This window comes from Euleptes europaea, chromosome 11 (genome assembly GCF_029931775.1).
Source record: "Euleptes europaea isolate rEulEur1 chromosome 11, rEulEur1.hap1, whole genome shotgun sequence".
Taxonomy (NCBI): domain Eukaryota; kingdom Metazoa; phylum Chordata; class Lepidosauria; order Squamata; family Sphaerodactylidae; genus Euleptes; species Euleptes europaea.
This window is the reverse complement of record NC_079322.1, coordinates 73607896-73622945: the sequence shown is the minus strand read 5'-3', so window position 1 is coordinate 73622945 and position 15050 is coordinate 73607896. Positions and strand designations below refer to the sequence as shown.

Genomic DNA, 15050 nt, shown 5'->3' with positions numbered 1-15050 from the left:
GAGGTTGGCAACTCTAGGCGGACGCAGGGGCTTTCGTGTGCTGGGACTCTGTGCTGCCACTGGAACCCTCTTGCTAGGGTGGGGTGGGGGGTCTTGCATGGCGTTGTACGAGCGTGAGGAAAGCAACCCTTGACTGGAGTCTTCTGTGCAGCTCGGTAACTCTCCGTAAATAGCTGCTTTGTTTGGATGGAGCAACGCTTTCTAATCTGGGTTCCCACCACTCGAGCTTGCCTGAGCAATGTCAGTGTAGCTGCTGTGATTCTCTCCTCCCCCCCCCCCAGTCCCCAAGAGATAAACTTTGCTGGGTCTTTGCAACCCAGCGAGATTCTATCAGTCTGATGGCTGCTCTGTATGCTGTGTTTTTGCCCCCGGGAACCCTTCCTACATATAAAATCTGTTCCAACTTTAGCCCTTTACAAAGGGTGCCCGTGTAGAAGAAGAAGAAGAGTTGGTTTTCTTATGCTGACTTTTTCTATCACTTAAGGGAGAATCAAACCGGCTTACAATCACCTTCCCTTCCCCTCCCCACAACAGACACCCTGTGAGGTAGGTGGGGCTGAGAGAGCTCTAAGAGAACTGTGACTGGACCAAGGTCACCCAGCTGGCTTCATGTGGAGGAGCGGGGAAACAAATCCAGTTCACCAGATTAGTGTCCGCTGCTCATGTGGAGGAGTGGGGAATCAAACCGGGTTCTCCAGATCAGAGTCCACCGCTCCAAACCACCACTCTTAACTACTACACCACGCTGGCTCTTGTGTAGGCACGCGAACTTGTGTTTAGTACCTTTTTATCCCGCTCTTCCTCCAAGAAGCAGAGAGTAACCCACATGGTTCTTGAGCCCTTCGTTTGATGCCTGCGACAGCCTTTTGAGGTAGGCTAGGCAGAGAGAAAATGACCGGCTGTCCCAAGGTCATACGGTCGTTTCATAGTGACTGGATATCTGGCCTCCCCAGGCATGTTCTCGAACCAATTCACCACACCAGCTCTCTGCTTTTCTTGGCAGAATATCCACAAGCAGTGGCTGGGAATGGATCAGGCCCTTTACACATGTGTCTGTTGCAAACAGAGGCTGACTTCGACAGACGGGCGTCAACGGCTCACCTCGTGCATGTAGCACGAGTGCATGTAGCCCCCCTGGGTGCCAGAGAGCACTGCAACCAGAAACGACCTGATGTTCGAATGTGTTTCTGACCGAGTGTCTTTTGTGTGTTTCTTTTTCCAGGCAGCGGAGCGACGGCGGTGGTACAGGCGGCCTATTGCAGCCCGAAGAAAGAGAAGGTGGCGATAAAGCGGATCAACCTCGAAAAATGTCAGACCAGTATGGATGAACTCCTGGTACAAAAATTCCCTCACTGTTCTTGTACAGCTGTTTAGAGGGTAGACACAGCCACGCTGGTTAGATCGCCGGTGGAGAGGACTCTACACGGGTGTTTTTTAGAATATTGTCTTGTGCGATAATCGTTCAAGACTACAGACCATAGTTTTGAGAAATGGTCCGGTGGGCTTCTTTGTGGCTGTTGGCAGGGTTAGGGCAGGACCACACCCTTGATTTGTGTGGAGGAAGGGACTTTGTGGCAGACAATTGTCGTTGTCATCCCCCATCTGGTCTCTTGCCCAACGTCATCTTATCTCCTTGCATGCTTGCTTGATTTCAGGGGCAGGGACCCAACTGTTGGAGTTGGGTTCTGCTGTGACTTGACAGTGTTCTGGTTCAAGCCCACTGAAGGTCCAATAACCGGTTCAGCATAGAACATAAGAAAGGCCCTGCTGGATCAGACCAAGGCTCATCAAGTCCAACAGTTCTGTTCCTGTGTTTGACACACCTGCTCTAGCCCAGTGTTTCAACCTTTTTACCCTTGTGGAACCCTTGAAATAATATGCATGTCTCACAGAACCCCTACGTATGCTTATATATGATTGACGTATGATAAGCCTATTCATCACTGTTTCTCGAGGAACCCCTAGTGATTTCTCGCGGAACCCTTGGGTTTCGGGGACCCCTGATTGAGAAATGCTGCTCTAGCGTCTCAAGTTGAGGTCTTCCCCATCATTTACTACCTGGTCCTTTTCGCTGGAGTTGTCCGGGCTTGAACCTGGGACCTTCTAGTTGCCAAGCAGATGCTCTGCACCTGAGCCACCGCCCCACCCGTTCCCACTTTATGCCTTTGTAGCCATCATGTCAAAAGCCCCAAGTGGCTTTCAAGGCCACAGTTTTGAAAAATGGGTCACATTGAACAAAGTGCAGAGATATGGGTCACATGAATACATGAAGCTGTCTTATACTGAATCAGACCCTTGGTCCATCAAGGTCAGTATTGTCTATTCAGACCGGCAGTGGCTCTCCAGGATCTCAGGCAGAGGTCTTTCACAGCACCTACTTGCCTAATCCCTTTAACTGGAGATGCCGGGGATTGAACCTGGGACCTTCTGCATGCCAAGCAGGTGCTCTACCACTGAGCTATGGCCCTTCCCTTCTCTTGAGAGGGCAGGGGGCAGCAAGACTGGAATGGAGGCATCTGGGACCTTCTGCATGCCAAGCAGGTGCTCTACCACTGAGCTATGGCCCTTCCCTTCTCTTGAGAGGGCAGGGGGCAGCAAGACTGGAATGGAGGCATCTGGATCTTTTTGTTCCTTCGCCATGTTATGTTTTAGTGCCTCCCGTGTACGTTCAGCCATGCCTTCGTTTACTCCTTGCCTGCTAAGGCAATAGCACAGATTATTGGTTTTTGAATGTTCGCCAACTTTGGGCTCAAAGGGCCATTCAGAAAACTCTGCCGTAGAAACCTCGACATGGCATTGTTAGATGAACCCCCACCTCTAATTAACATCTTAATCTCCAGCTGACCCATTCCTCCAAATACCTTGTGTTTCATCAGCTAATGAATGGTACGTCGATGAATGGCCATTTTTCCTCCTCTCACTGGGTTCCAATTAGTCGGCCTGATGGGCAGCTGGTCCTTGTTTACTGGCTTTTTGGTCAGGAAGCAAACTCATGCGCTCTCCTCCCCCTCCCCCCCCCCCCGGCTTAGCAGCTCAACCATAATTCTCAGTTTTTAACACCATCTCATGATTTCTGACACTTCTGGGTAGCAGTGTGTGTAAACAAGACCTTGGTGTACGTGTGGACCATAAGTTAAATATAAGCAGCCAGTGTGATGCAGCGACAAAAAAGGCTAATGCGATCTTGGGGTGCATCAACAGAGGCATAACATCTAAATCACAAGATGTCATAGTTTCGCTGTACTTTGCATAGGTCAGGCCGCACCTGGAGTACTGTGTGCAGTTCTGGAGGCCCCACTTCAAAAAGGATGTGGACAGAATTGAGCTGGTGCAGAGGAGAGCGACGAGGATGATTGGGGCCTGGAGACCAAGCCCTACGAAGAAAGGCTGAGGGAACTGGGAATGTTCAGTCTGGAGAAGAGGAGGTTGAGGGGGGACAGGATTGCTCTCTTTAAGTATTTGAAGGGCTGTCACTTAGAAGAGGGCAGGGAGCTGTTCCTGTTGGTGGCAGGGGATAGGACTCGCAATAATGGGTTTAAACTGTGGGAGGAAAGGTACCGGCTGGATATTAGGATTTGTTTTTTTTTTTACAGTAGGAGTTGTTCGACAGTGGAATCAGCTACCCAGGGAGGTGGTGAGCTCTCGCTCACTTTCAGTCTTTAAGCAGAGACTGGACAAGCATTTGTCAGGGATGTTCCAGGCTGTTCCTGCATTGAGCAGGGGGCTGGACTAGATGGCCTGTATGGCCCCTTCCAACTCTGTGATTCTATGATATACCCCAATGGTTCGCCTTAGGGGTCAGAGGTGTTTTGTTTGCAATGTAGCGTATAGTGTGTGCTTTGTCTTTTTTTTTTGTAATAACCAATTAAAAATATATTAAAGTTTGGGAACTGCTGCTCTAGATCTATTGATTTCTTTTAGAAACTGTAGCACTGATTTAAAAAAGAAGAAGAACGATACCAAATTTTAGTAGAATTAATCAACTTGGTATGAACAAAGAATGCAGGGCAATTGAGGGCTGGATTGGTGCCAGCCCTGTTACTCTGAGAGCTGTTGCCCCCGTGACTCCACTGATGAGGGGGAGACTCCAATGCCCACTTGCCCGTTCACAACAGACATTCCATTCAGTCTCTAAGCAACACAATCCTGGCTTTTGTGCAGCATCAAAAAGATCTGGTCCGGCTAGCTGGGTGGGGGGTTGTTGGGAATGGAGGACAGAAGGGGTGGGGGTGGGGGACCAACTTGAAGAACAGCATGTGAAAATCTTCCAGATTTCCAAAGTAGATGGACTTGTGAACCCCAGTCCCTGCAGTTAGACTTCCTTTCCCATCCATGCCATTAGATTTCATAGAATCATAGAGTTGGAAGGGACCACCAGGGTCATCTAGTCCAACCCCCTGCACAGTGTAGGAAATTCCAAACTACCTCTCTCCCCCACCCCCAGCGACCCCTACTTCATGCCCAGAAGATGGCCAAGATGCCTTCCCTCTCATGATCTGCCTAAGGTCATAGAATCACCATTGCTGACAGATGGCCATCTAACCTCTTCTTAAAAACCTCCATGGAAGGAGAGCTCACTGCCTCCTGAGGATGCCTGTTCCACTGAGGAACCGCTCTAACTGTTCCATCTTGACTAGTATCTATCCTGCTGTAAGACTCCCGGAAGATTGGATCGTGGTTTTTCTCTGCATTTCATCTGCCATGACCCTTTATTTCTGAAAACTTTGCCGAATTACTTAGGCTGCCCAAATCCCTTTCCAACCCGAGAGGGAAACCAATTCTGCGCTACCATCCTGCAGATCTAGTTAGATTAAAAACAGTACAAATCGTGGCAATTAAATTCAGCGGTAGGCTCGGATAGACTGAAGGTTAGATTTAGGGCCTGTTTGGTCCTCCAGTTAATTTCTAAACAGCCTCATGCGGTTGTTCGTTATTTCTTAACGTAATTGGATCTCATACTGCAGGCTGAGTTTTAAATAAGATAATTGTTTACATAGAACAGCGGTGTCGGAAATTATTTAGAGATGAATAGCTGTGTTAAATCTCTTGCAGCGAAAGCGGCCAGGAGGATTTTGTGGCCCCTTAAAGACAGGCAGGTTTTTATTTGAGCATAACCTTTTGCAAACTAGATCCTGCTTTGTCAGATTGATAAAGCATGCTATATAGTCCGTGCAGGTTTATGCCAGAAGTAAGTATTTAAGGGATTTGGTATGAAGATTTTCAGATTTTCTTTTTGGTTTTTGTTTGTAGGATTTGTTTCACTCTCAAAATATACTCCAGGGGCCGTGTGATCTCCTATGACTCTCACACCTTGTCATCGTGTGGCGGATTGCAACAGTGACATGTTTATAATTAACATTTCTTGATGAATGTCATCTTCATACACCAGGGCAGCGTGTTAAATTTAGAAGGCCAGGACTTGACCACACTGAGGATTCACGTGGAAGGAGGTGCAGCTGTGGCATGAGCTTAGAGCTACCCAAGGACACTTTGGCTGTTGGGCAGAGTAGGGAGAAAAAAGAACATAAGAACATGAGAAAGGCCATGTTGGATCAGACCAAGTCCCATCAAGTCCAGCAGTCTGTTCACACAGTGGCCAACCAGGTGCCTCTTGGAAGCCCACAGACAAGACGACTGCAGCAGCATTGTCCTGCCTGTCTTCCACAGCACCTAATCTAATAGGCATGCTCCTCTGATCCTGGAGAGAACAGGTATGCATCATGAATGGTATCCATTTTTACTAGTAGCCAAGAATATCCCTCTCCTCCATGAACATGTCCACTCCCCTCTTAAAGCCTTCCAAGTTGGCAGCCATCACCACATCTTGGGGCAGGGAGTTCCACAACTTAAATGTCTCCCAGAAATGGGGGAGCTATGTCAGACCTCTGTTGAAATCAGATTTGAAGCTGGGAGTGGTGGGTGAGACGGTGCTCCCCCCACTCCAATTCGTCGCTGCCAGAATCAGCATTGCAATCCAAAGAATTTGCAAACCCCCTCTTTCTATACTAGGTGGTGTTTAGGTCCAGCTGTTTGAAGAAAGGGATACATTGATTTTAAAACTCCGTCAGTGCCCTTTGGTGAGCCTCAATTAATTCTTTGGCTCCTCATTCAAGTATCTACCTTTGCATAGCCCTAAATAAATGTTTCTAGTTTTTAGTAGCTGTATAAAAAGGCACAGGGACCTAAAGTGTTTTCAGTTCAAGGATGGCTGTGAGTGGGGAGGTTAGTACTAGGGGGAGATCAGGGATTGCAGCTGCACAATAAGAACCTAAGAAGAGTCCTGCTGGATCAGACCAGCGGGCCATCTGGTCCAGCATCCTGTCTCACAGAGTGGCCAAGCAGCTCCTCTGGAGGTCCAACCACAGGATATAGGGGCTGAGGCCTTCCCATGGTATGAACATCAGAAGAGCCCTGCTGGATCACACAAGCGGTCTGTCTAGTCCAGCAACCCATCTCACGCAGTGGCCAACCAGTTCTTCTGGCGGGCCAGCAGCAGGGCATAGAGGCTGAGGCCTTCCCTTGATGGTTGCCTCATGGCAATGGGATTCAGAGGTTGACTGCCTCTGAATGTGGAGGTTCCCAAGTGAAGCCCCCTGGTTCATATTCTGTGTTGGCATAATGATTGTTTGGAAATGGTTGAATTAGAAAAACCTTTGCCTTTGGCTCTTAAGAGACAAAAGTAACATTAGGCCACTTGTAAACGATCTTTGCTGTTAGATTCAAATATTGTTATCATTTTGATAGTATCATATTTTGGAATCAGTTGATTGAGTGAATAGTTCTGTCATACTCGTAGTCCATGGAAATAAATAAATGGAAATAAATAAAGGCAGTATTATTTCAACATTCCCCCCTCCCCCTGCCCAATAGCCAAGTGTTGCTTAACTGAAGTATTTAGGGTAGGAAGAATCAGTTAAGCTTGCTTAATGTGATTTAAATAGTATATTCAAAGCTATTGAAAGATTTACTTGGAAAGAGGCATTGTGCTCTAATTGTTCGGGTGTTGGACGAGAATTGGGGAGACATGCATGTGAATTCCTGGTCATGAAACTCAGTGGGTGATCTTGGACCAGTCTTTCGTTCTCTGGGTTGGTGTGAGGGAAGGACGGAGGATGAGAAAACAATGTGTTGGGGGTGCCTGAGCTCCTCGAAGGAAGAGCGCGGGATTAAAAATGTGATAGAAGGATGTTTGGTAAATTTTACCAGAGCCAGCGGGGTGTAGTGGTTAAGAGCGGTGGTTTGGAGTGGTGGACTCTAATCCGGAGAACCGGGTTTGATTCCTCACTCCTCCACGTGAGCGGCGGACACTAATCTGGTGAACAGGGTTGGTTTCCCCACTCCTACACATGAAGCCAGCTGGGTGACCTTGGGCTAGTCACAGCTCTCTTAGAGCTCTCTCAGCCCCACCTACCTCACAGGGTGTCTGTTGTGGGGAGGGGAAGGTGATTGTAAGCAGGTTTGATTCTTCCTTAAGTGGTAGAGAAAGCCGGCACATAAAAAGCAACTCTTCTTCTTCTTGTTCTTCTTTATTGGAATATTTGTTGATATATTAAGGCATGTCAACGTTGTTTAAACTTTTAGAAAAAGTCAAGGCTGCAATCCTCTTGCTGAGAAGAGGGCCAATAAATAGCTTAAATAAAATTAAAGCGCTATTGCTCGACAGTAGGTTCCCCTGAAAATGGCGGCGTTTGCTTTTGAGCGAACTTGCTTGGGGACGTGCTCCTCAGCACTGAAAGTTGCTGACTAATTCTGGTGCAAACACAGAGGCGTGCCTGCCGTGTTACTGCTATGTGTACTTTGGTTTTTATTTGTCAATAGGGGGACAAGTTGGCTGAGCATGTATCATATATAGGCTTGCTTTGTAGGGATAGTCACCCCCAATTAATCTCCCAGGAAGCCTCTCGCCTAATCTCACAAGATGGGGATACCCAGCAGAGGCCTTGGAAGATGTCCATAGCTGTTAGGTAGGTTCGTATTGAAGTAAGGGGTGTTGTACTATAGTAATTGGGACAGACTGTTGAATGATATTTCAGCAGAGTTATAAGACATGTACTTGCTGTGGATGGTTTCTGGGCGTTATTCAGAGGGCTGTTATTGTCCCATCCAGGGACAACTTGTAGTAAAATCCTCGATGTGTGTTTAAGACTTCGGCTCTTTTTGTGAAATTCCGTTCATATGTTGCTGTGGTAATTAATAGGCATTTAAAAAAAAATAACACCACATAATTGCACTGTTCCATGGTGATTTTGTGAGGATCTGCAGAACTGTTTGCTTCAGAGTTTCTAGAAATGTCCAAGCACCTGTATGGAGATGATATGTAGAAGTCCTTGTGTAGCCATCTGTCTACCTGTCTCATTCCCCCCCTTCCTTTAAAGCAGGGGTGTCAAGCTTAATTGTGACGAGGGCCTGATATGACATAAATGTTACTTGGTCAAGCCGGGCCATGCCTCGCCAGCCCAGGCTGGGGTGGTGGTGGCTGTCTCTGATAGCTTGCGGGCCGGATAAGAGCTCTCCAGGGGCCGGATGTGACCCGTGGGCCTTATATTTGACACCCCAGCTTTCAAGAGCTTGGGATGGACTACATGGATATTCCGCCCAGGCCTGGATGGGACAGGCTAGCCTGATCTCGTCAGATCTCAGATCTTTAAGCAGGATCGGGCCCTGGTTAGTACTTGGATAGGAGGCCACCAAGGAAGTCCAAGGTTGCTCTGCAGAGGCAGTGGATGGAGAGCCACCTCTGTCCGCCTCTTGCCTTGAAAACCCTACCAAGTTGCCTTAAATTTGCTGCGACTTGACGACACTTCACACACACATACAAACACACACGGCTATTCCCTCCTTGATTTTATCCTCACACCAACTCTGTTGGTTGTGACAATATAAGAAGAAGAGTTGGTTTTTATACCCTGCTTTTCTCTAACTTTAAGGAGTCTCAAAGCTGTTTACAATGGCCTTCCCTTCCTCTCCCCACAACAGACCCTTTGTGAGGTAGGTGGGGCTGGGAGAGTTTGACGAGAACTGTGACTAGCCCAAGGTCACCCAGCAGGCTTCATGTGGAGGAGTGGGGAAACAAACCCAATTCTCCAGATTAAAGTCCGCCGCTCATGTGGAGGAGTGGGGACTCAAACCCTGTTCTCCAAATTAGAGTCCACCACTCTTAACAACTAGACCACTCTGGCTCTCATGGCTGACCCAAAGCCACCCAACGCCATGGCTGGCTGGGGTTCTTAACCCATCTTCCCTCAATCTCGGTTTGATGCTTTGACCTTTGCGCCGGTCTGATGAAGCCTCTCCTCATGGAGACCTCAGAAACGGAAGGCTGTGGCACCCTGGGGGTTTCGCTGTAGTGTTCTAAACTCCATTGCAGGGCTAGAGAAAAAATGCGCGATGGCGGCAGCATCTTCATCAATAATTCATATCCTGAGCACTCCATTTTAGAGAGAGCTTTTTTCTCCTCTCTCCCCCATCACGGAATCAACCTTGAACAAATTGCTAAGTGTTTCCTAATAGATTCTTTTTTTTTTTTTTTGCATGAGCACATGACTGCAATAATTAAGGGCTGAGTTCTCTCCTCCGCCTTCCCCCCCTCCGCAGCCAACTTAGCTTGACTTCTGGAAATCAGAGATAATTACGCCAGTTTATTTATATTCCCCCATCTTCAAAGTTCGAGGCATCTCTCAGAAACAAATATAAAACAGTAAAATTCCCAGTATAAAATAGTACACGAAAACCCCTCAATGGTCAATGTGCAGAAGAACTACAGTGATTCAAACGTCACTCCAATCACAGCAGCATTCTGAAAGCTTCAAGTGAGCGGGCTTTGCTTTGTTTTCCTCATTAAATTAATAGCTTTATGACAGGGTACTTCCTCCGGAAGCGTCTTTCACAACGGCGAAAAGGCTCTTTCCTTCTCCTATACCCATTCTCTGGGGTTCCCTCTGTGTATAGAAATGAAGTTAATATAAAATTTTAAGAACAACACATAGAAGCATAGAGTTGTAAGGGACCACCAGGGTCATCTAGTCCAGCGGTTCTCAACCTGGAGCCATATGCCCCCCCGGGGCCCCCCAGGATATTCCAAGGGGGCCACAGGTGAAAATTGCTGTGTGCATTTTGTGTGGCTGTTGATGCTTCTTTGTTCCTTGGCTATTTACAAACAAAACATTTAAATAGCTACCTTTCTACCTGTAGGACGGGGCCACAGGAAGGAAACAAGGTCGGAAGGGGGCCACGATCGGAAAAAGGTTGAGAACCACTAGTCCAACCTTCTGCACAATGCAGGAAATTCACAACTACTCCCCCCCAGTGACCCCTACTCCATGCCCAGAAGATGGCCAAGATGCCCTGCCTCTCATGATCTGCCAAAGGTCATAGAATCAGCATTGCTGACAGATGGCCATCTAGCCTCTGCTTAAAAACCTCCAGGGAAGGAGCGCTTACCACCTCCCCAGCAAGCCTGTTCCAATGAGGAACCGCTCTAACTGTTAGAAAATTCTTCCTAATGTCTAGACGGAAACTCTTTTGATTTAATTTCAACCTTCTGGTCTGACCTTCTGGGGCCACAGAAAACAACTCGGCACCATCCTCTATAATGACAGCCCTTCAAGTACTTGAAGATGGTTATCATATCCCCTCACAGTCTTCTCCTCTTCAGGTTAAACACATGATTGCACAGGCTATACACATGACTGCATGTAGTGGTACTGCATACAGTGGTAGTAGCAACAAAATGGAAATTGGATGAAGGTCCCAATATAGAAGAATGGAAGAATAAATTGGCAGAATATGCTGTGATGGCAAAACTAACTAATCTAGTAAATGAAAGACTGAGTGAAGATTTTTTTTTTAAATTGGAGGCTTTATTATGCTTATGTGAGAACAGCATAAGCTACGAGGAGTCTGATGTGGATAATATTAAAAATGTGTTATTAAAATGTATTTTTGTTTAAGCTCAACAGAAACCCAGAAATACGGAAATAGAGAACAAATATATTATACTCTAGAATGTTAGAGGTTGAACTGGGACATAAGGTATAATCACACCCAGGGTAGATATATAATTTATTATTTTTTTAATATAATTGAAGAGTAAATACTCTGGGCATGGAGTAGGGGTCACTGGGGGTGTGGGGGGGAGGTAGTTGTGAATTTCCTGCATTGTGCAGGGGGTTGGACTAGATGACCCTGGTGGTCCCTTCCAAGTCTATGATTCTGTGATTCTATGATTTGATGCATTATTGTAATCCCCCATCCCCCCTACCCCTCCTTTTTTATGTTTACTTCTTTATTCTCCTGGAAAAAAATAAAACTTATTTCCAATAAAGAACACATATAAAGAAGCTGGTATTTTGAAGGAGGAGAGGCGGGTGCCATCCTTGGACAGGTCAGTTTCCTGTATATTTGGAGAACTTTCCTCTGTGTGCAAGTGTTCAGTCATCCACTCCCGTGCTGAAGTAGCGCAGCCTAGCAAGGGCTGTACCACGTGACGGTGCTGACCTTGTGACTCTACTTTCACGGCCTGATCCTGAAATTGTGCTTTCTGTGGATCTGTTCATCTGGTACAGTTTGGCGTTATGTGGCACGCTGTTGTTAACCCTGCAATAATGGCAGTACGTTTTTTAATGTTTTCTCTAACTTTTTTCTTTCTCTCTCTCTAGAAAGAAATCCAAGCTATGAGTCAGTGCCACCATCCGAACATTGTATCTTATTATACATCGTTTGTAGTGAAAGACGAACTCTGGTTAGTGATGAAGCTTCTTAGCGGAGGTATGTTTAAAATAGTTCAACAGGAGATTTCCCGGGTTCTGGCATTCCCCGGTAAAAAGGAATGGGTGGTGAATATTAGACATGTCCTTGACTCCTTTTCTTTCTGCGGTAACTTGTGGTTTAAGTGGTGATACACAAGAGTATTTTCTCAGTTATTTATTTTGCAAATATCTAAAATTTCCTCTCTGCAGCTTCTGTTCCATGTTGCACTCCATTATGGAATGTCCCCCAACCCTCAGGAGTGGTCAGGGGTTGGGGGAGAGACATGCAAAGGGAATGTGGCAGAAAAAAGGTCCGGGGGGAAAGCTCTTTCCCGGTCAGATTTCTTAGTGTGGTTTTTATGGATAAAAGAGAGCCAGCGTGGTGTAGTGGTCAAGAGCGGTGGACTCTGATCTGGAGAACCAGGTTTGAGCGGCGGACTCTAACTTGGTGAGCTGGGCTGGGTTTCCCCACTCCTATACATGCAGCCAGCTGGGTGACCTTGGCCTAGTCATAGCTCTCAGAGCTCTCTCAGCCCCACCTACCTCGCAGGGTGTCTGTGGTGTGGAGGGGAAGGGAAGGTGAGTGTAAACCGGTTTGATTCTTCCTTAAGTGGTAGAGAAAGTCAGCACATAAAAACCAACTCTTCTTCTAAAAGCGAATGGCTGCAAAAGATGCCTGACTGACATTCATTCTTAAAAGGGATGATCTTTTGTTTCCTCTCTGAGCTGCGTGCTGCAATTTACAGACACTAATAATATGAAACAAAGCCCCAGCCTCACTCACCCAACTCCACAATGTTTATCTCTTGATGACTGTATTCAAGTGCCTGTGTGTTTGTATACTCAGAAAAGTATAAATGGAAGCAGCAGAGAGGAAAAACCAGGATAACAGGCAATAAGGGGTGTGGTTGGGTGAAAAGCAATGATGCTCTCTTTGCCTTTATCTCTAAAGCATCCCTCTCTCCCAAAAGGTACATTGTGTTACTGGAAATTAGGGACACATCTTCTTGTAGCTGCTTCTCCGGTGCAGTATTTAAATTTAATTGGTTGAAAGGCAGGATGTTAACTGACAAATACTATACCTCCACCTATGCGTGGACGCTGAAAGGCCTTCTTGGCATTCAGCCTGGGGGACTTCCACATCAGCTTTCCAAATAATCGAGTCTCCCAGATGTGGAAGGGTTTCTAGACTGGCCATAGCTTCAGATCTATCTCCTTTTGGGGAATGTAATTGCCCGTCTCCGAGGGAACTGCAGTACTTACTCATGCAGGACTCTTTCCCCGTGTGTCATGAATCAACTTTTTATTGACCTTTTCCTGCCCTTAGTTGTCTCATTCATTTTTTAACCTGACATTTAAAGAGGGAGGGGTTAAAAGTAGTTTTGAGGCCGTGACTCCTTTGTATTTATTACTCTCTTCTTTGCAAAGTTTTCCAGTCATAGCTGTGCCAGTAGATTCATAGCAGATTAGTTTAAGTCAGTGATTCTTTCCCTCCCCCCCAATTTCCCTTCCATGAGCCCTTTGCATACTGATCTGTCTGCAGAGGACCCCGGAAAATTATGGGGTGCATTCTGGAGGGGTGCGCTCCGCTCACATGGCTCTCTTGCCAGGCAAGGGAGCCAGCGTGGTGTAATGGTTAAAGTGGAAAAGCCGGATTGCTTTCTCCCCCGGCTCATTGTGGCTCTGGTATGTATCAATGCACGCCAGTTAGTCTACAGGGTTTTATTGATTTTAGCATCATTTTTTTTGTTTTTAATTATACTATGCTTAATTGAAATTTTATGTAATAATGTTGTTCTGATTAAGGATTGTTTGCTGCTTTGAGCCCAGCTGGGAAACAGTGAGTTATAAATCTAATAAATAATAATAGTCATTGGCATGGAAGGATTCCATGTAATCCAGTGCGATCTCTTATTAGTCTAGGCCAGATGGCGCAGCTAGGAGAGTTGCAAACAGAAACAACTTTGCACCTTACTTGATTGCTGAACTCCCTGCCCCAGATGTGGTGATGGCTGCCAACTTGGAGGGCTTTAAGAGGGGAGTGGACATGTTCATGGAGGAGAGGGCTATCCATGGCTACTAGTCAAAATGGATACTAGTCCTGGTGCATACCTAGTCTCTCCAGGATCAGAGGAGCATGCCTATTATATTATTTTATTTGGAACACAGGCAAAATGCTGCTGCTGCAGTCATCTTGTTTGTGGGCTTCCTAGAGGCACCTGGTTGGCTACTGAGTGAACATTGCTAGACTTGATGGACCTAGGTCTGATCCAGCAGGGCTTTTCTTACATTCTGTGGTGACTAAGCTTTCTGGGGCAGGGCCTGGAGTGATATAGTGGTTGGTATTTGACTAGGATCTTGGTGACTCAGGTTCAAATCCCCACTGCCACAGAGGTCACTGGGTGCCCTTGGGCTTGCATGTCTCTCCCTTTCTCCCCTCCCTCTCTCTGCCTGACCATCTTGGAGGGTGGTTGTCAGGATATGACGGAGGGGAGAAATCATCTGTGCCTCCCAGAGCTCCGTAGAGGAAGGGTAGGATGAAAATGTTCTACATAGACCTATCTCATTGCTGAAGTCACTCTCTTAATAATTGGACATATAACTTCTGTATACATGTGAGAAAACAACATACTTTCCAGGGGAGAGGCAATTAGCATGTCTTCTGGAAGGGATGGTTTCACACGCCGTCAGTTCTCTTTGGAAAGGTTATGTGAACAGTTCGTTTCAGGGGCTGGTTTTCCCTGAACAAAATCTTCTGGAATGTGCTCACAGCCAAACGTGAAGTTTGAATTAAGATTTACTATGCAATGACCATTGGAATGATGGGGGAAATGAAAAAGCTGCCCTCAGGAGCTGAGGGGGACAGTTCTTGAGAGTGGCTAGGAACCAGCTGCTCCAGTATTACTACCCTATAGTTTCCCTCAGTAATCAGCTAGTAAAGGCCACTTAAAATGGACCAAGATTCCTGCATGTAGCTGGTTACTTGGCGAACGTAACGACCCCTGCTGGACCAGGCCAGTGGTCCACCTAGTCCAGCATCCCATCTCACATAGTGGCCAACCAATTCCTCTGGAGGTACAGCAGCAGGGCGTAGAGGCCGAGGTCTTCATTAGAACATCAGAAGAGCCCTGCTGGATCCAACCAGCGGTCCATCTAGTCCAGCATCCTGCCTCACCCAGTGGCCAACCAGTTCCTCTGGAGGGCCCCCAACAGGGCGGAGGGGCCAAGGCCTTCATTAGAACGTTAGAATTCAGACCGGCAGCAGCTCTCCAGGGTCTCAGGCTGAGGTCTTTCATATCACCT

The 15050-nt window shown here is 46.8% G+C and overlaps 1 protein-coding gene across 1 annotated transcript in view; it reads left to right on the top strand.

Moving 5' to 3' along the window:
* The window catches only part of OXSR1 (oxidative stress responsive kinase 1), an 89756-nt gene that overhangs the window by 27466 nt on the left and 47240 nt on the right, over positions 1-15050 (top strand). The window contains exons 2-3 of the mRNA XM_056857376.1: positions 1223-1335; positions 11658-11766. Coding sequence (XP_056713354.1) covers positions 1223-1335; positions 11658-11766 — 222 coding nt within the window. The remainder of the gene's footprint in view (positions 1-1222; positions 1336-11657; positions 11767-15050) is intronic.